Genomic DNA, 24,478 nt, shown 5'->3' with positions numbered 1-24,478 from the left:
CATGAATCATGGTTCTGGTCATTTCTTGTAAAGATCTATTCCATTTATTTTCATGAAACAATTGTATTATTGTCCTTTCTCTGTCCATTCTTCATTGTATAAGCATTCAATGTCTTCTAATTTCTCTGAAATAGTCGTTGCCACAGGCTTCTATTCCTTCTGCAATCTTGTGTCTTCAATAAATATAACTAACTCCAGGTTCTTGACTTCAGACTCGGTGACTTCAGACTCTGCCAGTCAACTTTTGATGGTCATTAGACTCTGATTGTCTTCAGACTCAGACATAAGCTTCCTTTGTAAATTCCTTTGCTCTCATTTGTTCTTCCAGAACCAATATTTGTTTAAAGACTTATAAATTTTATTCTATGGTCCTGCACACTTGAATAAATATTAGCATATCCAATTGAACTTTTAATACCTTGTTATTATCAAAACTTAAGGTGGCAATGTTAAACACATTTTGTTTCAACAACACACACACACACACACACACACACAAAAACCCTAGTCGTACCCATTTCTTTTCTAGTTTACAGAAGATGGGTGATTTGGGGTCAATTTTGACCAAAAATCACCTTCCAAATTGTTTTTCCTTCTTTTCTACCTGAATAAGTGATTTACACATATTTTCAGTCTTTTTCGGTTGTTTTTGTGATTTCGTCGTCTCTGCACGACTGTATTTGTTTTGATTTTCCCTATCTGTGCAATGTATTTTTTATTTCCTATCTTAGTATGATATTTATTTGATTCAGGTTGAAAGATTAACGTTGAGCAAGTGCATATCCAATCAATGACATTGATGTCATCAATGTATGCAGATCCAGAGATAAGAGTATTCCGGAAACTTGAATACAATCATATTTGTAGGCATAGGTATTTTGTTGTTTTATGCTAACAACATGGATACTATGAGTTTGTTCGCAGATTCATCCTTTTTGTTTATATAGATTTTGGATCTGTATGGTATCAATGTACTATATTGTAGGATTCCAATGTGAAATATGTTTTTACTTGACGTTAAATTTGTTATATATAGATAAAAAATTCTATGTGGTTATCTTTTGTTACAGCTAAATAGAGCTCCCCTTATTTAGGCAATGTTCCAATTAACAATTAACGGTTCACAACTCAAGGACAGAACTCATGTCAACCATAATTTTGGCCTCTATTTTGACTTGATCAAGACCCATCTAGCATCACATAAATACATGAATTCCATTGGTATCTTCTTGGAGCTGGGATATCTTGAAGAACTAATGATATGAAAATACAGAGTTTTCAAGTAGGATCCTAGTTTCCTATATTGTTCAAATTTAATTCCTTGTGGGAAGAAATTCCCACCCTCTTCAATCAGGCATTAAAAGTGCTTTAGGCAAACATCTTAACTAAAGAGTTGGGGCCTAAAATTCCAAGGGTTAATTTAACCTATTGAATCCCCAAATATGGAACGAAAGGAGGTAAGCCTAAATTGCTATATATTGATTGATATTTGGTAGGTGGTGTGAATCATAATGGATATGAGTATGACCAAGCTAGGGATCATGAATGAAAAACAAAATTATAATCGTTTTTACATTACCGGATAATAAAGTTAAATATCTAGATTTTGATCATGAGATTGAAGCCCTCGCTCTCATTATATATTTCCTGCAACTTAATATATACATGAAATTTCATGCTATCTCTAATCTTTATTTTCAATTAACCAAATATATCAACAATAGATTAGTAAATTTATGCCCCATAAGCAAGTGATCCAGGAATCGATCCCGGACTTTTGTGTATGGAGAAAATTAAGTTTGGATGGGACAATCCAACTTGTGTGCCCCTTAGGTTATATGATGGAGATTTGTAACTTCTAAACCGCGGTAGAAACTTCGTACCTATAACATATAAACCAAATAATTATGTATATTAACTATTAGAAAAAGTTAAAATAGTAACAAAAATAGAGATAGAAAATGAAAATTCCGTCTCTAATTTCATCGCAAAATATTAGAACCGTTAATTTAGTGATTAATTTTATTTTTTTCGGATTTAATTTCTATCGTTATTCTAACTTCTTTTTCTAGTAATATGTATCTAACCAATATTTTTCTTGATGCAGCAAGTTCCTCTCCATTTTCATATTATCACCATGTTGTTATTGATAGTATATATATTGCAGACAATATATAGAGTTTTTTTTTTGAAAGAAGACAATATATAGAGTTAATCATCGAAGTATTAACCAAATTTATTAAAAATAAGGAATGACAAATCACATTTTATGTGATATTATTTTTTTTTTTGTTTATCTTCTCTTCCTTTTCCTTTATATTTGAATCTTGGGCTTGTATTGGTTGATGTGCGTTAATCATGGGGGTGTTAACCAATACAAGGCCGAGACGATGGAATCAACATTGTTATTCTATAGTGTCTACTTACAAATTGAATAATCAACAAAAGGTTAAGATAAAAGAAAATTAAATGCTAATATAAAGACTTAATTTTTCTCTTTTAATTTCTATAAATAATTTAATTTTTTTTGTTATAGTTGTATATTGGAGTGTGAAACCTTTAACTTGTAATGGTTAATGTGCGTTGATCAAGGGGGTACTAACCAATACAAGGGAAGAGATTTACACTCAAAATAAACTATGCATTTTCCTTGTGAAAAATAAGAAATCAATTGAGTTACTGACTTAAAAAATGTGATATGCAGCAGAAGCCTAAGATGTCTGTGCCACAATTTGGAGGGTGGGAAAATAAGTCAAAAGGAGTGCCTACTGACTACTCGATGGTGTTCAACATTGCGCGCGAAAACAAGAAGAATCATAAAACAGACTGGTCTGAAGTCAAGCGTCGTCTCAGCATTAGCAATGAAAGGGTTGCCGCCACCAATGCTACAAATCATCGTCATGGTCACGGTCATGGTTTTGGACATAATCACGCTCACCATGCTCATGCAGATTCTCCTGTTATGGTGAGAACATGATCTTGGTTATTAAAATTTCAGTTTCATAATAATTTGCTATGTATGCTTGGTTGTGGACTTTTCTTGTTTAAGTTTTGATTTGCAACAATAACATAATGTAGTATGATGACCCTTTGAGCAACTACTCCACCTAGCTTTGGTCCATACCCCCTTGATCAACGCACATGGACCAAAGTTAGGTGTAGTGTTGGCAAAGGAAACTCTTATTTTGAATGACAAATAATATTATAAAAGGAGAACCAAATACTGCAACCCATTAAAAAAGAAACTCCAACACAAAAGCTTGCAAAACACCATGTAATGGAACTCAGCTTGGTGATTGCAAGAGTAATAAGGTTTCGGGAAGGACAAAGTGCATGTTTCTATGATCTTGGTTGTTCCTCGGCTTGGTGATTGTCATCGTGAATAAGTTAAAGATATCAAATAACTTTAAGGCTTAATAGCAGTTTTGACCCCCTATGTTTCAAGAAGTTGCGATTTTGGCCCCCTAACTAAAATAATTCGATTTTGGCCCATTATGTTTTGCCTCCTTTGCACTTTTGGCCCCCTAGGCCAATTTTGACGTGGCGCCACGTGTGTAAATTTTTTTATTTTTTATTTTTTTAATTATTAAAAAAATAAAAAAATACTTTTTAAAATTTTTTTAAGGGGAAATAGTCACTTTAGTCCCTGAATGGGAAGCGATTCGTCAATTTAGTCCCTGAATGCAGAGAAACTTCAAAATAGTCCCTGAATGTAAACTCTGTTAGTCAATTTCGTCCCTGGCGTTAAATAGGTCTGTTAACGATGACGTGGCGGCTGATGTGGCAATATGATAACTGCCACGTAAGATTGGGGAATTAGTCACTTTAGTCCCTGAATCGGAAGAGATTCGTCACTTTAGTCCCTGAATGCAGATAAATTGCAAAATAGTCCCTGAATGTAGACTTTGTTAGTCAATTTAATCCCTGAATGCAAACTTCGTTAGTCAATTTAGTCCCTGAATGTAGATTCCGTTAGTCACTTTAGTCCCTGAAATTGACCATGTAGGGACTGTTTTACAATTTATCTGCATTCAGGGACTAAAGTGACGACTCTCTTCCGATTCAGGGACTAAAGTGACTAATTCCCCATTTTTTTGTATTGATCCTAAGATTGATAATGTATGCAACAATACTTGTGAGGGGTTTAACTCAAGTATTTTGAAATACCGAGCGAAACCGATTGTGACTTTATTAGAGGAGATAAGGTCATACATAATGAGAACTATGACATCAAACCGATTGAAGTTGGCCAACATAAGTGGACCTCTATGTCCAATGCAACAATCTAAGCTGAAAAAGCTGAAGATTCAAAGCAACAAATGGGGAATTAGTCACTTTAGTCCCTGAATGGGAGAGGAATCGTCACTTTAGTCCATGAATGAAGAGTAATTGCAAAACAGTCACGGCATGGTCAATTTCAGGGACTAAAGTGACGAACAGAGTCTACATTCAGGGACTAAATTGACTAATGAAGTTTGCATTCAGGGACTAAATTGACTAACAAAGTCTACATTCAGGGACTATTTTGCAATTTATCTGCATTCAGGGACTAAAGTGACGAATATCTTCCGATTCAGGGACTAAAGTGACTACGTTTTGCCACGTGTTTACGTTTTGCCAAGTCACAATCTTACGTGGCAGTTATCATATTGCCACATCAGCCGCCACGTCATCGTTAACAGACCTATTTAACGTCAGGGACGAAATTGACTAACAGAGTTTACATTCAGGGACTATTTTGAAGTTTCTCTGCATTCAGGGACTAAATTGACGAATCGCTTCCCATTCAGGGACTAAAGTGACTATTTCCCCTTTTTTTAATTAAAAAATAAAAAATACTTTTTTTAAAAAAAATTAATTAAAAAAATTACAAACGTGGCGCCACGTCAGCATTGACTTGGTCAAAATTGGCCTAGGGGCCAAAAGTGCAAAGGGGGCCAAAATCGAATTATTTTAGTTAGGGGACCAAAATTGCAACTTCTTGAAACATAGGGGGCCAAAACTGTTATTAAGCCTAACTTTAATCATGTTCTCATGATTTGGGTGAGTTGAGGCTTCAATTGTGAGGCCCATTTCACCAAAAATCCAAAATGACGTTATAATTCGATTATTTTAGTAAAAAAAAAAAAGGGTGAGAAAAGAGAATTCATTCCAACCAGTGTAATCGACTCAATCGCAGATTTTTCTTGGTTTTACCGGTTCCTTGTTGGTAAAGGTGTCAAATGGGCTGGCCCGTCCCGGTCCGGACCCGAGAGGCCCAACTACATAAATGGGCCGGCTCGGCCCAGCCCAATTATAATTGGGCCGCAGATTCTAGAGTCTGGCCCGGCCTGTGTGGGCCATGGGCCAGGTCGGCCTGTTTATTTTTTACTTTTAAAATTTATTCACTATTTCTTATGTATTTTTTATATATTAGTCACTCACCACTATTTTTTTTTTCTAAAAATCATGTTCTCATGATTTGGGTGAGTTGAGGCTTCAATTGTGAGGCCCATTTCACCAAAAATCCAAAATGACGTTATAATTCAATTATTTTAGTAAAAAAAAAAAGAGTGAGAAAAGAGAATTCGTTCCAACCAGTGTAATCGGCTCAATCGCAGATTTTTCTTGGTTTTACCGGTTCCTTGTTGGTAAAGGTGTCAAATGGGTTGGCTCGTCCCGGCCCGGACCCGAGAGTCCCAACTACATAAATGGGCCGGCTCGGCCCAGCCCAATTATAATTGGGCCGCAGATTCTAGAGTCCGGCCCGGCCTGTGTGGGCCATGGGCCAGGCCGGCCTGTTTATTTTTTACTTTTAAAATTTATTTACTATTTCTTATGTATTTTTTATATATTAGTCACTCACCACTATTTTTTTTTCTAAAATATGATTGGATGGACATAAAAGTGCAAATAATTTTGACATTAACATTGAATATTAATGAAACTCTAGATTATTCATTCAATTAAATCAAATTAATAATTTATAAACTTTAAAATTTTAAAAATTTAAGCTAAATTCATTCATTTTTATTAAGTTATTTATTTAAATATTTTTTTATTAATAAATTTTAAAATAGTTGATAACTTTTTTCAAAAATATACTATTTTTTTAAAAAAAAATTAAATTAAATAGTAAAAATGGGTTGGCCCGGTCCGGACCCATTTTTTTATGGGCCAAATGGGCTTGGGCCAAAAAGCCCGAGTGTATTTTTGGGCTAGTTTTTAGGCCCGGCCCAAAAATGTGGTCTAATAGGACGGCCCATTAGCCCGACCCATTTTTGACAGCTCTACTTGTTGGTTTTTTGGTTTTTCTCCCAATTCTATTGTAGGCCGACTTTAGAGGTCAAACGAACCAAGTATATGTCCGGTTCCTAGTCTAACAGGTTGAAAAGGTGGGTTTTGTTTGATTTTAATTACCTTGAAAAAAAAATATAATTATGACCAAAATTAGTGACGGAAAAATAAATTTCGTCTCTCCATCGTCGCTAAACTTCGTTCGGCAAATTAGATATTGATTATGTAGTTTTTCGTACTAATTCCACTTTTCGGAGTTTGAGAAGTCTTTGACCATTGTTTCTTTAAACTTTTAAATAATTCAACCACCAAATATTGTCTTAGCGGTTAAGGGAAGAGTGTATGTATGTATGTATGAGAGAGAAAGAGGGACAAGGAGAAGGAAATAGGATGATTGGAGACTAAAGTATTGAAGTTGTTTGGTGTTTGTTTGAAGTCCAACTTTGCTAAGGTTTTCGGGTTATTGGATGTATCAATGTATTTTGTCACCCTTATCATTTGGGCTAATTTTTGGAATGAGATTCAAACTCATTCAACATGGTATGAGAGTTGGGTTAAGGACTGCAATGTGGAAAATCTAACCCATAAAACTCGTGAGGGTGGATATTAAAGTTGTTGGAGTCCCACATGGCACGTATTTCCAGGTTGTTTGAATGTATAAATTCATAAATAAAAAATCGAACCGTACATCTGTCATATATAAATGTGCTTTCTCATACATAAAAAAAACATTTATAAATCAACACTATGATAGTACCTCTCTTTTTAAAGAAAATACGACATCTAAAACAAATTATGTTAATGGATTGAGGACACATTGAGCTCATCTGAACTTAAATCCTCCAAATCCAATGAATTTTAACCATCTCTTCCCACCCTAGAATTTCCACCACCTCTCCACTGTTTGAAAACCTATCACTTGAAAATCTACCACTTCTGCCACAAACCGAAAATCTACTAACCCACTGCGACCGCTACCATCACCAAATCTACCCCCTCTTAATTGATCTCTTGGTTGCAGACGCCACAATTCTTTTAACACCTCTAATCTTACATCTGAGGCATTTTACTTACCGATGGTATAGTATAGTGTTGATACTACATATAGTATAGTGTTTGGACACCCTCATTCTTTGATCTAACTTTTTGGATGAGATTCAAACTCGTTTAACATAAAGATACTACAATATAAAATCGATGGAAACATTTTCTAACTCATAGGTTGTTTATAATTTTGCAGGGGAGAAGGAATGCTTTGAGTTACATGAATTGCTGTCTTAGGCCTTGATATTATAAGAACAAAAACCACTCCTTCATTTTTGGACTTCTGCTATTAAATGTACTAGGAATCTACGACTTTGTAATAATATCTACATATAAATATACGGCAAAAGTTCATTAAAAATGTAGTGCATTAAATATCATTTGAACTCTTTATATTGTTTACACAGTAATGAACTCTTTAATATCATTTGATATATTTCTACTACTCCCTCCGTTTCAAAATGAGTGTCGCTTTAGCAAAAAAAAATTGTTTTAAAATGAATGTCACTTTCAGTTTCCAATGCAATAATACCTTTTTCTTTTCAATTGTACCCTCCAATTAATACTCTGCACACTACTTCCAAAGTATTACATTTAAAATTAACCAATAGTTAATAAGGATAATTTGGTAAAATAATCATTCTCTTTCTTTTAATCATTGCATTTCTTAATATGTGTGTAAACACTTAAAACGACATTCATTTTGAAACGGAGGGAGTACTTTTTTAACAGCCAATTTTATAAATAAACGTTGTGCATTAAATGTCAAAAGTGATACTCCTGAAATTAAGGACCAGGCATTCTTTATACATGGTGCTGATCCATTCCAAATTGTAGATTCACTTCAGTACTTTCCTAATTTCTCTCATGGTTTTGACCAAACAATCACTCAATATTTTACAATAATTTTTTTTAAGAGGCTAAAATGAACTATATTACCACATCAAAAGGTCCTTCTTAACATAAGACATGTTAGGAAGAACAGACATGTTAGGAAGAACAGAGTTATACAATAGATACAACGGTTACCAAACCGAGAAAAACGACAAAAATAAATAGACAAGAAACAATTATCCAATGCCCAAGATAGTGAAAGGTGAAAGCCACCAGCCATGATAGTTGAGGTGAAGAGAAGGAAACTTCGCCTTCAACCACATAAAAGACAGCGACTTAATTTTGTCCACCACCTGTAAAATTGAGCATTGTTTACCAGTGAAGATCCTATTGTTTCTTTCTTTCCGTATCTCCCACAATGATTTTTTTTTTTTTTTACAATAATTAACTGCCAACAATCCATCAACGAGACAAAAAAGAAGTGTTAACCACACACTCTCAAACACTCTCTTTTAAGATGAAATTGATGGGTGTGGCTCACACCACTTGAAAAACGTGTCTTGCTAAATAAGTCTATTAAGACCCACGAATATATGAATCATAGGACAAGTTGATAATTTAAAAAACTAAAAAATAAACGATGTTTTAAAATTGTAAAATGTATTTGATTTTCTTTCTTAGTTTTTATGGGAAACTAAACATTTTTTGTTTTGTTAATAACTCAATATACGTCCTTGTGTGTAGAGACTAGCACGTCAACGAGGCAAATGACCCACTAAAGCTTATAAAAAAAAAATAACAGATATATAATATTATTTCCTGTGAGTTGAAGCTAGATTAAAAAAAGAAATCTCTGAACTAAGGATGGTGTGGCTAATTTGTTGGTGAGTGTATAAAGAATATGGAGTTGCTGATAAGTTTATGAGTTTGTTGAAGGAGTTGAAGATGTTTGATTAAATATTTTACCAAAGGAAAAATTGTGCAGAAATAGCATGAAAGTGAATGGCATCCCAAAAATAAATTTGAAGATAAAAAATTATACAATTGACATCCAAACACTAACAAAATAGTTAAGCATAATGTCATGACTTTGTCAGATGGGGGAGCCTACAATATATTGAATTATCATATTAGGCTAAGACAAGCATATAAGTTGCATTGATACATCATGTATTTTGTTAACTCATCATAATACATTTATACTTTACTACTATCTGATCCCACCGAAGAAAAAAATGAAGGAATATGAAATGTTGAATAAAAAAAATAGTATCAAACCGAATGGCATTCAATAACTAAAATTTAAAATAAAAGAATTAAGAAAATAACATCCAAAAACAAAAATAATTCATCATAATGTTGGGACTTCAGTATGTGAGTGGGGTGGGGGCTCAGCTGAGTTGGATAATCACATTATGCTCAGAGCAGCCATAATGAGATTGACAACACACATTCAACCACCGTGTGAAGTTTGTGGAATATTTGGTCATAGTAGTGTTGAATGCTAACTAGGTACTGCTGTTGAAAGTCCTTAGTAATTGAACTATTATCAAGGAATGAGGCCAAACCAAAAATTTTATAATAAAACTACTCAAAATCCTTTTGGACAGCAAATAGCACCACCCAATTATACAAACAACCAAAGAGTCCTTCAAAAATCCAGTTTGGAACTGTTCTGGACCGGCCAAAGAGATTCTTGGCCCATTTACTTAGGCCCAATATCATTCAAAGCCCAAACTCCACGTTTGGCATTATTGCTCACAACATACCCCCTCGCCTGAAGGGGGGGTGCACGAAGCAAAGAGACTGGTTCAAACGAACCCCAACGTCTCTCTTGCACGTTGTGCACGTTCCCGCAATAAAATCTCTGGCGGTTACAGTTCCCACGATTTCGTAACCGCCAGAGCCAGGTGTGCCTCCTCAACGGCTCTGCAGCTCTCCACCTCTATAAATAGGGGACTCACCGCAGTCCCCAGGGTAGAATTCTTTCTTCCTCAAAAACCCTCACTCTCTGATCTCTACTGACTTGAGCGTCAGAGTGCCTGCAGGTACACACCCCCCATCCACTCCAAGAATCATTCTGACGCATTCCACCACTGTCACAACCACCGCATTCAAAGCACCGGCAGTCTCCTTCTGATCAGGTACGATCAGTGGCGCCGTCTGTGGGAAAAATACAAGCTTCCCCGTTTTTATCCCTAAAAACCAAAGCTTTTAACAAAAAACTACAATGGCTGCCAACGGTGCCAAATCCCAGCTACGAAGTGAGGTGCGCATTCCTCTACGGGATGGCGTAACATCCTCACCTTCACCTGTGGATACACCCAGGGAGGACCCAACCCAGGTACTTCCTATCCAACAAAGGCCTATGCTAGGTCCCGTCCGCCCTACAGAGACGCCAGAAGACGCAGCATCGACCGGCGTACTCATCAGCAACCTGATCGGCACGGTTCAACGACAAACGTCGTTAATCGAGGAACAGAACCGCCGGCTGATGGATCTGGAGCAAGCACGTCCAACCGTCCAAACCCGGCGATATTTCTCCCCAATACGTAACAGAAGAGGAGGGAGCACCATCTGGTCACATTCCAGATCCCCTCGACATTTATCGAGCATCGGATCTCCATCCTACTCCCGGAGGTCAACAAGAAGGTCCCCCCGACGATCTCCACCAAGGAGATCCCTTCCCAAAAGGGCCCCGTCGCCAAGATCCCCTCCGCGTCGAACTCCACCCAGGAGGTCTCCACCAAGACGCAACGGGCACTCGCGGTCACCTTCCAGTTCTTTGGACACTCGCGATACCCAAACGGATCGTAATGCTTACGGTTCGTTCACACGGCGTATCCGGGAAGCTCCTATGCCTCGCGGACTGGAAAAGCCGCCGCAGATGGACTCATACGACGGGACTACCGATCCGGATGAGCACATTGAGAACATCGAAGCAGTTCTCACTTACCGATCGGTGCGGGGCGCCGTTAAATGCAAGCTCTTCGTCACTACTCTGAGGCGAGGAGCCATTACGTGGTTCAAGAACTCGAGGAGAAACTCCATCGACTCTTGGAGCGACCTATGCAACGAGTTCACCACCCATTTCACTGCGTCAAGGACGCAACCAAAAAGGGTGGCTTCCCTCGAAGCCATCGTCCAAGGAAGAAGCGAACCTCTCCGAGACTACATCGAGAGGTTCAACAAAGAAGCCGTCCAGGTCCGGGGCGCAAATGAGACAATGAAGCTATACCTCATTGCCAAAGGCCTACGCGACGAGACAGACGTCAAGAAAGCTGTCCTCCTGGATCGCCCAAGGACTCTCAACGAGTTCCTAGCGATCGCCAAGATATACATCGCCTACGAAGAGGCTTTGTACGCGGACAACCTCAACAAGGTCAGGAAGGAGGAACCTGCTGCTGAATCCTCCAAAAAGCCCTTCCATGAGAAAAAGAGGGAAGGCAAAGCTGCTCACGAAAGCAAGAGACCAAACGGTCACTTCACCGAGTACACTCCACTGGCTATGTCAAGGGAGAAAATCCTCGCTGAGATCGCTGTGGCCGATCTAGCAGAAGTCGGCATCAAGCCTCCAAAGACTCCATCTCAGGAGAGGAAGGGAGTCGACAAAACAAAATACTGTCGATTCCACAAGTGCCACGGACACACCACCGACGACTGCATCCATCTGAAGGACGCCATCGAACTCATCATCCAAAGGGGTCGACTCAAGCAGTACGTCAAAAATCCGGAAGCAGAACGGAAAGCCGTCGAACTTATAGGCGACGGATCTAAGCCCGAAAGGACCATTGCAATGTCCGTGGAACATCTTGGTGATTTCTCTGATAACCTGGAAATCACCCCCTACTCATGCACCTGGGAGCAGTTCCCTACCGCTAACATCATCACTGGAGGGACGCTGAACATTTCCATGGGCAGCGTGAAAAGAAAATTCCTGGAACTCATGGAAGTCAATGCCATGGCCCCCTCCAATCGAGGAGGAAGGCCACCTTTGGCATTCTACGACTCCGAACTGCCTGGTGAAGCTTCAAATCCAGCCATTCCTTTGCTCGTGCGAGCATCGATGGCCAATGCAGATGTCCGACGAGTCCTGATAGACACAGGGGCCTCATGCGACATCATGTACACCAACCTGTTCAGAACTCTCCAATTGACGGAGAAAAACCTTTCTCCCTACGTTGGAGATGAACTCTATGGCTTCAACGGCTCATCCACTCAACCATAGGGGTACGTAGAGCTACTAGTCACCTTCTCTCTATAACTGCATTATAGGGAGGACCGGGTTAGCCCAGCTGGGGGCCGCATGTTCAACCGTTCATCTGAAGTTGAAGTACCATGCAAAAGACGGCATCATCGCCTCTCTCAGCAGAGACATCAAAGCTGCTAGAAGATGTTTCCTCCAAGCTAATAAGACCCAGAACTCGGTTTCCCAAACCAGCAAATCTGCCGGGGACAAAGGGAAAGCTGCTGCGAGTACGCTGGATGCCAACTTGGTCGAACTTGACCCCAGGTTCACCAAGGAAGACCTGAAGGAGCAAAAACGGGAGAAGAAGGATCCGCTCAACGCGAAACTTCTTCGACCTGTTCCCGATGGTGAATTCGAGCTGGTCCTGTTCGGCAACGACCCCTCGAAGAACTTCAAGATTGGCAAGGATCTCCCCGAACTTGTCAAGAACCACTGCCTCAGAGAAAATGCTGACCTGTTCACCTGGAGCGCAGCCGACATGCCCGGAATCGACCCTAGCGTCGCCTGTCACCAACTGACAGTGGATCCCGGAGTTAGCACTGTAGCCCAGCGCCGTAGGAAGCAGTCTCCTGAAAACTCAGAGGCTACAGAAAAAGCTGTAAAAGACCTCCTAGAGGCAAAGTTTATTTCCGAGGGAAAATACACTACCTGGCCCTCCAATGTTGTACTTGTCAAAAAATCTAATGGAAAATGGCGTATGTGTGTTGACTATACCGATCTTAATAGGGCCTGCCCTAAAGACGCATATCCTCTTCCTAACATCGACAAACTCGTTGATAATTTCTCTGGCTATAAACTTTTATCCTTCATGGACGCCTATTCTGGGTACAATCAGATACCCATGGCTGAAGAAGATAAAATGAAAACAGCCTTCATGACCGAATCAGGGAACTATTACTACAACATAATGCCCTTCGGTCTACGAAACGCGGGGGCTACTTATCAACGAATGATGAACAGAGTTTACGACAAGGCATTTCTGGGCAACATTCTAGAGGTTTACATGGACGACATGATCGTAAAATCCCAACAAGAGGTGGATCATGCCACTCACCTCAGAAGAGTGTTCGAGCAAACTCGGAAATATAACATGAGACTCAACCCATAAAAATGCACCTTCGGAGTCCAAGCGGGTAAATTCCTCGGTTTCTATCTTACAGAAAGAGGAATTGAAGCAAATCCAGACAAATGCCGCGCATTTACTGAGCTTCCGACACCCCACTCCAAAAAGTGCATCCAAACACTCAACGGAATGCTGACCGCTCTCTCCAGGTTCGTGGCGAAGTCCGCTCAACATGCATTTCCTTTCTTCAAACTCTTGAGGAAAGAAGCGAAGTTCGAATGGACAGACGAGTGCGAAACTGCCTTACAGCACCTTAAAGAAACGCTCTCTGCGCCACCAGTGTTATCACCGAGCTATCCGAGTTCGACATTCATTACGAATCCAAAAAGGCACTAAAGGCTCAGGTGTTCGCCGACTTCCTCGCCGAAATGACTTTCCCGGCTGAGGAAAGCCCCGAAGAATGGACCGTCTTCGTAGACGGGTCATCTAACGCCAAAGGAAGCGGAGCGGGAATAATCATCGAAGACAACAAAGGTATCGTTGTCGAAATTTCCCTCGCTTTGTCTTTTCCTGTTACCAATAACACTGCAGAGTATGAAACCTTTCTGGCTGGCTTGCGAACCGCCAAAAACATGGGGGCCAAAAAGGTGAAAATCTTTACCGACTCGCAACTAGTGGCTTCCCAAGTCACGGGAGAGTTCCAGGTAAAAGAAGACCACCTTCAAAAGTACGTCCAGTTAATACTAGAGAAAATGAAAGAATTCGACACCGTAGAAGTAATTCACGTTCCCCGCGAACAGAATACTCGGGCAGACATTCTTTCAAAACTCGCAAGTACGCGAACTGCGAACGGAAACAAAACAGTAATTCAAGAGGTCCTCAGCGAGCCAAGCATCCAGAACATAGGAACTCTGCACCAAGAGGTCAACTCGATCATCGGAATGGAAGATTGGAGGGGACCCATCTCTCGATACATAGAAAATGGCGAGCTCCCGACCGATCCGCAAGAACAAACAAGGTTGAAACGGAGGGCCTGCTCATTCACATTGGTGGAAGGAACCTTGTACAAAAGAGGTTTCAACATTCCGCTAATCAAGTGCCTAGGACCCAACGAGACCCAAGAAGTCCTCGCCGACATTCACGACGGCATCTGCGGACAACATCTTGGTGCAAAAGCTCTCGCGAAAAAGGCATACGAGCAGGATACTACTGGCCTACCATGCTGAAAGACGCCCAAGACTACGTGAACCTCTGCGATAAATGCCAGCGACACAGGGACATGCACCTAGCACCTCCTACTGAGCTAACATCCTTGGTCTCCCCTTGGCCTTTCGCATGGTGGGGCATCGACCTTCTGGGACCATTCCCCAAAGCCTCTGGGCAACTAAAGTATCAGGTCGTCGCGATCAACTACTCAACCAAATGGATCGAAGCAGAACCATTGGCCAAAATCACAGCTAAAAACGTCCTCCGCTTCGTTAAGAAAAACATCTTAGCAAGATTCGGAGTGCCAGCATTAGTGATATCCGACAATGATACACAGTTCACGGACCAACGGTTCCAGGACTACCTAAGGAATATCGGCATCAAGCAAAGCTTCACCTCCGTCGAACACCCTCAAGCCAACGGCCTCGCCGAGGCTGTAAACAGGGTAGTTCTGTGAGGAATACGAAGGAGGCTAGACGCGGCCAAAACACAATGGGCGGAGGAATTACACGCAGTCCTCTGGGCCTACAGAACTACTCCCCATTCCACAACTGGCGAGTCACCTTTTCGACTCACGTACGGGACAGAAGCGGTCTTACCCATTGAGCTAACTGAACTTACATGGCGTACGGACGCTAGCACTAACTTCCCGGCCAACACGGGAAATCTACGTGAAGAGCTCGAATTCGTCGACGAAGTCAGGAAAGGGGCAACCTTGCGAGAGGCAGCACTAAAATAGAAAATAGCTGCTCGCCACAGCAAGAAAGTCATCAAAAGAGAATTCGAAGTAGTTGACCTCGTCCTCCGGCGAAACCAGAAGGATTCCGAAGAAGGGAAGCTCGCCGCCAACTGGGACGGCCCCTTCAGGATCCGGATGAAGACCGGGACAGGAGCTTACGGACTCGAAGACCTCCATCAAAACGCAATTCCAAGGACTTGGAATGCAGAAAAACTCAAAAAGTACCACACTTAGATGGCAAACAACGCCAACCCACTCTAATGTATGTACTTAGTTCGATACAACGGACTCATCGCTCCCCGTCGAGCAAATAAACGGAAGAGGAAAGTCGTGCCACTCCGAATCCAAAAAGAAAAAGGATGAGAGGATTTTACATAACAAATTCTCTTACTCCTCAGTATGTACGTTTACCGCTGCGACATCACTGCTCGGCATGTTAGGTAGAACCCCAGCTCGCGATGGGTGTTTCACGCCTCAGTGGAGCGAACTTAGAAAAATTTCTCTCGTTCATTCGCTGTTACACGTCCATAACTTTGGACACACATTCAGATAAACAATCTCTTGGATGTGCAAACACTTCTAACTAATACTCCGCGTAAACAGTTAGAAAACTTCTTGCCTGAGCTCTTCCTTGCAAAACTACGCAAAGGTAAAAACTTTCCAAGCGAAGTCAATTTTTACTTGGAAAGCAAAAGACACAACTTTGATTTCATCAAGTCAAAGCTACAAAGCGTCGGGCGGGCGTACAAGACTCTCAGTCATTAAGTCACTTCGTCGAAATAATGACTACGGGGGGTAGCCCATCCCGCTACACTTAACTTAAAGAGCTTTGCAATCCGAAAGCAGACAAGTTCGCAAGTTGAACAACTAAGAGCGCACGAATTATTACAGTCTGTCAAAAAACACAAGGCAGATAGATAGTTCGCCCTCGATAGCAGCTAAGAGCATACGAATTATCACAATTTATCAAACATACAAGTTAAATAGATAATTCGCTCTCAAACATATACTTCAAACAGTATAGTAAGCCTCACACTACGAGCATGCAAAATTCAAAACATTGTACTTAAAAGTAAAAGCATACACTTCAGAAACAAGTACAATTGAAAATAAAGCAATTATATTATTAAGGTGCTAAAACCACTAAGGGCGCACATTGTCGTTACAAGTTGGTTGTTGAAAGATTAATTACAAGGCCTCATCAGGCCTGGGCTTCATCAACATGCCCATCTTCTTCCTCAGGATCAGGAGGCGGAACGATCACCCCGTCTTTCACCTCACTAAGAGGATGAATTCCTTCGATATTCAGCTCAATGCCAGGGTTCGTCACCTTCAACTAGGCCACCGCCCGATTAAAGCCAAGCTGAAGGGCCTCCACGAAGCTTTCTTCCAGCTCACCAATCTTGTCCACAAGGCCGGCGCGACGCAGGACAGCAAGGTCTTCCGCCTCATCCTCTCCAGGGAGGTCTGCCTTCTTCAGAGCCTCCTCCAAAGACGCCTTCTCCTCCGCCAGCTTCCGGGAGGAGTCGGTTGCTTGCTCAAGAACAGTCTGAGTCTCAGAAAACTGCTCCTTCAAAGAAGCAAGTTGACGGTCACGCTCCTCCGCAACTGACCTCTTGGTCCTTTGATCCTCCTCAAGAGCAGCCACCTTGGCGGTCAGAGCATCCCTCTCCGGCACCAGAGCATCGACCCGAACCTCATTGTCCAGAGAAGCGTTATTCAGAGCAGCGGCGACCTCCAAAGCCTTCATAGTGGCAATAACCCAATCAGTTATTGCCTTACTCCGGCCAGTTGGACCCTGATCCTGGATAATCCTCAGCTCAGAATCATCCAAGAAAAGGGTCGACTGGGGACCACACAGCTCCGGTTCGGACCACACCCTCGGCAACTGGAGGAAGTCTCCCTTCTCAGAACGGACGGGAACAACCTTGATCGGCGTGATTGGATCCTCAGAGGACACCCTCACCCTCTGCCTCTTGGCAGGATCCTGCACCAACTCCTCAGATGGCTCCTCCCTGTCCAAATCCACCACAGGACCAAGGGTTGAGCTATGACCAGACCCAGAAATCAGATGCTCCAGGGACAGGACATTTTTACGCTTTTTCTTGGCCGAGAGCTTCTTGCTGGTCGCATTCACAAGGGCTGCCAAGTCCTTCTTCATTTTCTCTGCAAACACAAGACAAAAGAAACTTATAAGTTAGGAGAAACAAAACAAAAGGACAACAAGAAGACAAAAACAAGAAAATAAGCTACCAAGACAGGCATCATAATTATCGGAGGTCAACAACTCATAAGTGTTGATGAAGCGGGGCTCTGTTACTGGGGTCCCGTCTGCATTCATCAAATGATCCCCCCGTCGGTCAGTCTTAACCCTTTGGGGAAGGGACTCAATGAAAGCCCAGAGTTGTTGACGAAGGCCTCTCTCCTCATCAGTCAGAGTGGCGATGGTTCGACCGAAGTCCTTCGGTTCATAAGCAAAATGGTCTTGAGACCAGCACAGGTGGAAGTAAGGACGACGCTCCTGCCCACCTTCCTTAGCAGCCTCCAAGAGACTTTCCAGAGCAGCCGCACTCTTAGGCCGAACCAGAAAAAAGCGCTCTTTGAAACTCCGGATCTTCCCGGCAAAGGCCTCAAACATCTTCTGGGTCTGGCGAAAAGAAACCCAGTCCGTACCCCGCTGTACGGTGAAGAAGGAGAAAAAGACGTTCTTGGAGGCAGGGATGCAAAGATAATTGCACAACAGCTCAAAAGCCCTCATAAAGGCATAAGAATTTGGATGAATCTGGGTAGGTGACAGCTTGGTCCAGCGAAGCACCTCCCGCTGGAAGTTAAAGAAAGGGAGCCGAAAACCCATGTCCTTGAAAATCACTTCATACATGGGAAATACGTAATTTTCATACTCCGAACACACCCGGTTGGACGTGCTCGGTAGAATCAGCTCCCAGTCTCTACCTTCACCGATGAGGTCAAAAGGTGCTTCGTTCACACCATCAGCGGCAAACACCGATTCAGTTTCTAAGGGTTCCTCTCCGGGCCTCATAACTACGGACGCAGCAACTCCCTCGTCAGCCATGACAGATCTGGAAAAAGCAAGGGAAAAAGTGAATCTAACAGTTAGATCCACCCTTCCTTCACCTATCAGGTCGGTCATGGCAAGGAAGGGATCAAAACGCTACCATAAAAAAGCCAGAGGGTCTAGAAACTCAAATTCACGCATCGAGGGGACCTACCCCCAGCGAACAGACCTAAAGCTTATGGAAGAAGCGTAAGCCTGTCGCCAATGTTTTTCGAAACACTAAACAGAAAACAGACAGCATACCTACAAAACTCTTTGATGCACAGTGGCAAACGCCTAAACCAACGGCGGAAACCACCGAGTCAAAACTACTCCTGCCCTAGAAGCATGCATTCATACGGTTTCTAAAGAAAAACAAAAACTAAAGTATAGAAGTAAAAGAAGCGAGTCACAGAACTCTACCTGTGAAGAAGAAGAGATTGAAGTTGCGGTTGGGATGCGAAAATTTGGAAGAACTTTGCTTTTGGAAACTGGGGAAAATCTCTAAGTCTTGGAGAAATTTGAAACGCAGTGACGTTCCAAACAACAGTGGAACTGTTTATACTCGTTCCACAAACCACCCAAAAGTCACGAAGTCTATCCAGTGCATCCCTTCGCTCGCAGCTCTTCCTCTTAAGCACCGCTTCTACGGTCCAAATTCGATCAAACCTTTTCATCCAAGGGTTCTGATCCATCACTACGGTTCACCAAACGTCAGGATGCAATCAACAGTGATGATGACACCTTGGAAATACAACCCGAGAACACGCTGGAAACTATAGGCACTCAAGTGCTACTAACAGCTTGCACACGTGTCACTCAGAAACCAAAGGTCATGTCTCCTCAACCTCTCCCTCGAGACCTTAGCATTAATTATGGAATGACATCCGACCAAACCTCCTGACGAGGGAATCTTTCCTTCCGATCTCATCGCCGGACATACATATGCCGGACTCCGCCACATTGACAGGCGAATTTACATCGTTAGAGGGAGAACAAACGCTTCGAGACAGGCGAGCCTATCTGGCCCAAAGTCTCAGCATTCTCGGTCCGCCTCGCAAACGATCCTCCAAGTCAAGGCATGCGTAAAGTCCGCTAACGGGATCCATCTCTTCCTCTAACACGGGGATACATACCAACTGAATTTCCCTTGAGACCGACTCCTGACGAGCAAAACGCCCGCACTTAAGTCATCACTCTTTATCAAGAGCAACGACTTGGGGGGCTACTGTTCTAGATCGGCCAAAGAGATTCTTGGCCCATTTACTTAGGCCCAATATCATTCAAAGCCCAAACTCCACGTTTGGCAATATTGCTCACAACATACCCCCTCGCCTGAAGGGGGGTGCACGAAGCAAAGAGACCGGTTCAAACGAACCCCAACGTCTCTCTTGCACGTTGTGCACGTTCCCGCAATAAAATCTCTGGCGGTTACACTTCCCACGATTTCGTAACCGCCAGAGCCAGGTGTGTCTCCTCAACGGCTCTGTAGCTCTCCACCTCTATAAATAAGGGACTCACCGCAGTCCCCAGGGTAGAATTCTTTCTTCCTCAAAAACCCTCACTCTCTTATCTCTACTGACTTGAGCGTCGGAGTGCCTGCAGGTACACACACCCCATCCGCTCTAAGAAGCATTCTGACGCATTCCACCACCGTCACAACCACCACATTCAAAGCACCGGCAGTCTCCTTTTGATCACGTACGATCAGGAACTTTTGTTAGAAAATTATGTAGTGGGTCAATCCAAGCAAATACCAAGAACTTAAAAACCAAACTGGATTTTTGAACGACTCTCTCAACAAGCTTGCTTCAAAAGTGGATTCCATCGCTACTCACAATAAAATGCTAGAGACTCAATTATCTCAAGTAGCCCAACATGTAGCTAATTCCTCTCAAAGTCCCGGAATCTTTCCAGGTCAACCTGAAACCAATCCCAAAGGCCAAATAAATTCTATTACATTTAGGAATGGTAGGCAACTAGAGGACCCCGTTGTGGAAACAAAGAAAAATGAGGTTGAGAAGGAGAGTAATGAGCTACTAGGTAAGGAAGTAGGGGTAGAGAGTGAAAAGCCACAAAGTGAGAAGGTCGTAGGAGAGAGTGAAAAGCCAAAAACTCAACCACTCGCCAAAAATTCTTTTTCCAAGAAGGCTTGCTAAACCTAACTTGGAGGCACAATTTAAAAAGTTTGTTGACATGCTGAAAAAAATATACATTAATATTCTTTTTACTGAAGCTTTGTCTCAAATGTCTCTCTATTCAAAAAATTTGAAAGATATTTTATCAAAGAAAAGAAAAATAGAGGATAATGAGACAATAGCTCTAACAAGAGAATGTAGTGCTGTCATACAAAAGAAATTGCCTCTAAAGCTCAAAGATCCAGGTAGTTTTTCCATCCCTTGTGTGATTTGGAAGGAAACCATTGAGAAAGTCATGTGTCATCTAGGGGCTAGTGTTAGCTTGTTGACCATGTCCCTGTTGAAGAGGATTGATATAGGTGATTTGAAACCCACTAAGATGACCTTGCAGTTGGCCGATCGTTCCATTATCTATCCGGCCGGAGTTCTTGAGGATATCCCCATTAAGGTGGGAAAAATTTATATCCCGATGGATTTTGTGGTAGTAGACATCGAAGAGGATTCTGAAATTTCGATCCTTCTAGGAAGGCCATTCCTCGATACTGCGGGTGTTGTTATTGATGTTAAGAATGGTAAGATAGTTTTTCATGTAGGTGACGAGAAGGTAGAGTTTGAAATTGCCAATTTGATGAATGGTCCCTCTATTTTTGATTCATGTTGTATGATTGATGTGATTGATCTTTGTGTCAAAGAATGTTCTTTAGCATTACCTGCACACAATGCTCTACGTAACCGAGATTAAGAAGCATAAACTTTTTTTATCGTCAAGCTAATGACGTTAAAAGAGCTCTGCGTGGGTGGCAACCCATGGATTTACTTTTGTTTACTTGCTTTGTTTTTCAAGTTTTAGAAAAAAATAAAGGCTTAATAGCTCATTTGGTCCCTCAATTAATTTCCAGTTTTCATTTTGGTCCCATATCTAATAAAACGCACGTTTTGGTCCTTCAATTATGTCTCTATCGATCAAAAAAATCCCAAACGTTAACTAAATTCATTTCCGTTAGTTTTTGGCCACGTGGACACATGTATAAAGGCAAAATGTTAAGGTTTAGAGAGAGAAAAATCTGGTTTTCAAAAAATAGAAAGAGATAGAGAGAGAGAGAGAGAGAGAGAGAGAGAGAGAGAGAGAGAGAGAGAGAAAGACGAAAACACTGAGAGTAAGGGAAGACGAAGGTGAAGGTGAGAAAAACACAAGAAGGGGGGTTGAATTGTGTTTTGAAAAATTCTTCGTTTCTCCTAAAAACTGATCACACTGATCAGAAGCTAGGTGAGACAGCTTCTGAAGTGATAATCAGAATCTAAATGCAGCGGAATAAAACAGAGAGAGAGAAGAAGAACGACACAAAGCAATTATACTGGTTCCTTCCACAATCCGGAAGTAGTCCAGTCCCCCTTGCACTTCCAAGGAGATTTCACTATGAGTAATATCTGATTACAAATGCTCAAGCACACAAGCAAGAGACTTCCTTTGCTCAAGCACACAAGCTAGAGACTTCCTTTGCTCAAGAACACAATCAAGAGACTTCCTGCTCAAGCACAACTGCAAGAGACTTCCTAACTAAACAAAATTACACAGAAAATTGTTTAAGGTTGAACACTTGATATACAATCAGAGGTGCTCACAATACAAATCAGATACAGACTCAATGAACTTAAGAATTTCTAAGATATGACTTTGAGACACAGAAATTCTAAGTGAATGCAGAATAATTTCAGCAGAGGTTTGGTACTTGTGAAAATCTTGTGAGTCTTTCGTTTAGCGTTCTTGCATTACCAATTCTCTAGGTCTTCACTCCTTTATATAGAGGTGTGAAAGAGACGTTATGAAATTGCCAGCACACCAAAGAGTCGTTAGTGAAGCTTGATCTTTCACCAATGATCTTTTGCCTGATTTGGTTGTTGTCCTATGAAGAACCAATTTGAAATCCATTCCTTATCCAAAGGAACATATATGCAGGCGAGACCGTATTCTAGAGCTGTTTTCTTGTCTTGAAGCGTGGACACAAAACAGAGTAGTGGAGAACGTGGTTGTACAATTCGTACAAAGTACAATGTCAACGCTTTCGTCCAAAATGCAAGCACAAGCCTTCAAACACCTTTGAAATGACCGTTGCAAAATTCCACTAATCCTTTGTTTGTGTTTTCGAATCCAATGGACAGCTTTTGCATTGATAATTCTTCAATTCTTGAATCTTTTGCAAATCCAGTTGAGATTCAGCTTCTGGTGAAATAGCTTCTGATGAGGCAGCTTCTGATGATGCAGCTTCTGATGATATGACTTCTGCAGCTTCTGATGATGTGGCTTCTGGACCTCTTGTCTTCAGAAGCACTATTCTTCAGGAGTGGCTTACTTCAGGAGCGCTATTTCTTCAGGAGCAGCTTGACTTCAGGAGCGCTTTGCCTTCAAAATCATCTAAGCTTCATTTTCTTTTGCTCTTTATTTGCTCATTCAGAACCAATGATGATGTGACTTTATAATTATGGTCCTGTACACTTGAACAAATATTAGCTAGTCCAATTTACAATTTTTAATACCTTGTTATCATCAAAACTCTTTAAGGTTCATTGTTAAACACATTTTGTTCCAACAATCTCCCCCTTTATTATGATGACAAACAAAAGTATTTAAAATTGATCAATTGTTGTTAATCTAATTAACAAGTTGACTTTGGGGTTCTAAGGTTTGTAAGCTCAGAATCTGAGGTTTGTAAGCTCAAACTCGCCTGAGTCTGATAGTATTTAAGGTGAGGTTTGTAAGCTCCCCCTAAGTTCTATCCAGGTTAATTAAATTCATTTTTCGCACAATAAAAAATATCAGAGCTTAAAAACAAAATTGAATCAGTGAAAGAATTAGCTTATAGATAAGAAGAATGGTTCAATTAATTTTACTTGAATTTTGATACTCCTTCGTTCGTTCATAGCTTATACCAATAAGGTAAAAAAAATGATAGAAGTTTTTCAAAAAAAATTCAAATGCCATTAATGGGGCTCAGAGCCTTTAAATACTTGTCACATATACTCCCCCTTTTGTCATTATCAAAAAAGATAAAAAAAAACATAAAAGACAAAAAGAGAGTATACAAGAAATTAATCAAAAGAGAGTATACAAGAAATTAATCAGATCAAAAATATATGAACATGAATATCTAAAATATCAGAAGCAGCTAAACAGTCAGAATCAGTAAGCATTCAGAAGCAAAGAGAATTAAAACAGAATGGTTTCAGAAGCAAGGACTAGGAATTCAAAACAAACAACAAACAAAAAGAAAAACACAAGGGTGTGCAACTAAGTGTTGGTTTGATGTTGTTTCTTCATCTCCTCCATTTCTTCAATCTTCTTCTGCAACAGTTCTTCAAGCTGTTGTTGCCTCTGGAGAAGAGCCTGTTCCCTTTCCTTAGCTTCTTGCTGCTGCTGTGCCATCTGTTTCTTCAGAAGCTTACACAACCTTGCTTCTCTGGTCAAGTAATCCGTTTCTAAGAAGAAAGGCTGGTTTGCCAGGAGCAGTGTAGAACTTCTTACTCTGAGACTCTGATTCAAATGCTCTATTAGTCTTCTGACTGAAGCTTGCTTGACTCTGATGCATTTAGCCTTGATATCTTCAATAAGCTCAGCTGCCCGGTTCTGAAGAGATGTCCAGGAGTCTTCATATGCACTTGTGAGATCAATTGTCCTTCGTTGATCCACAAGATTATGCAATCTACTAAGGATTGTCAGAAGCTCAGAATTAATATATCCAGATTCCAGGATGTTTGTGGGTGGTTGTTCAAGGATTTCAAGATCAGAATCACTGATTTCCAGATCTTGAACAGGGTTAGGAAGTGGAATGGTAAAGTGTGTTTGTGTGTTTGAAGATGAAGGCTGGTCAGAGGCAAT

General features: G+C 41.2%; 3 protein-coding genes across 4 annotated transcripts; all 3 read left to right on the top strand.

The window, feature by feature from the left end:
- The first annotated feature begins 1,231 nt into the window (after positions 1 to 1,231).
- On the top strand, positions 1,232 to 7,681 carry LOC146937482 (uncharacterized). 2 transcript variants are annotated; one of them, XM_085751777.1, is made up of 3 exons: positions 1,232 to 1,457; positions 2,708 to 2,965; positions 7,517 to 7,681. In XM_085751777.1, the coding sequence occupies exons 1-3, from the start codon at positions 1,443 to 1,445 to the stop codon at positions 7,562 to 7,564; spliced, it is 321 nt and encodes a 106-aa protein (XP_085607903.1). In that variant the 5' UTR covers positions 1,232 to 1,442; the 3' UTR covers positions 7,565 to 7,681. The 2 variants fall into 2 exon arrangements, with proteins under 2 accessions (XP_085607903.1, XP_085607902.1); XM_085751776.1 differs by having other exon boundaries at positions 2,705 to 2,965.
- A 6,213-nt stretch (positions 7,682 to 13,894) lies between these two features.
- LOC146937481 (uncharacterized) lies at positions 13,895 to 14,692 on the top strand. The gene has a single exon (XM_085749441.1). It carries the CDS (start codon positions 13,895 to 13,897, stop codon positions 14,690 to 14,692), a length of 798 nt encoding a protein of 265 aa, XP_085605567.1.
- Positions 14,693 to 20,713: 6,021 nt separating this feature from the next.
- LOC146937480 (uncharacterized) lies at positions 20,714 to 21,346 on the top strand. The gene has a single exon (XM_085749439.1). The coding sequence runs from the start codon at positions 20,714 to 20,716 to the stop codon at positions 21,344 to 21,346; it is 633 nt and encodes a 210-aa protein (XP_085605565.1).
- Positions 21,347 to 24,478: the final 3,132 nt, after the last annotated feature.

This window comes from Medicago sativa, chromosome 3 (assembly GCF_051527215.1).
Source record: "Medicago sativa cultivar Bolivia chromosome 3, Bolivia_mono, whole genome shotgun sequence".
In the NCBI taxonomy this organism is placed as follows: domain Eukaryota; kingdom Viridiplantae; phylum Streptophyta; class Magnoliopsida; order Fabales; family Fabaceae; genus Medicago; species Medicago sativa.
This window is presented reverse-complemented; position numbering and strand designations above follow the sequence as displayed.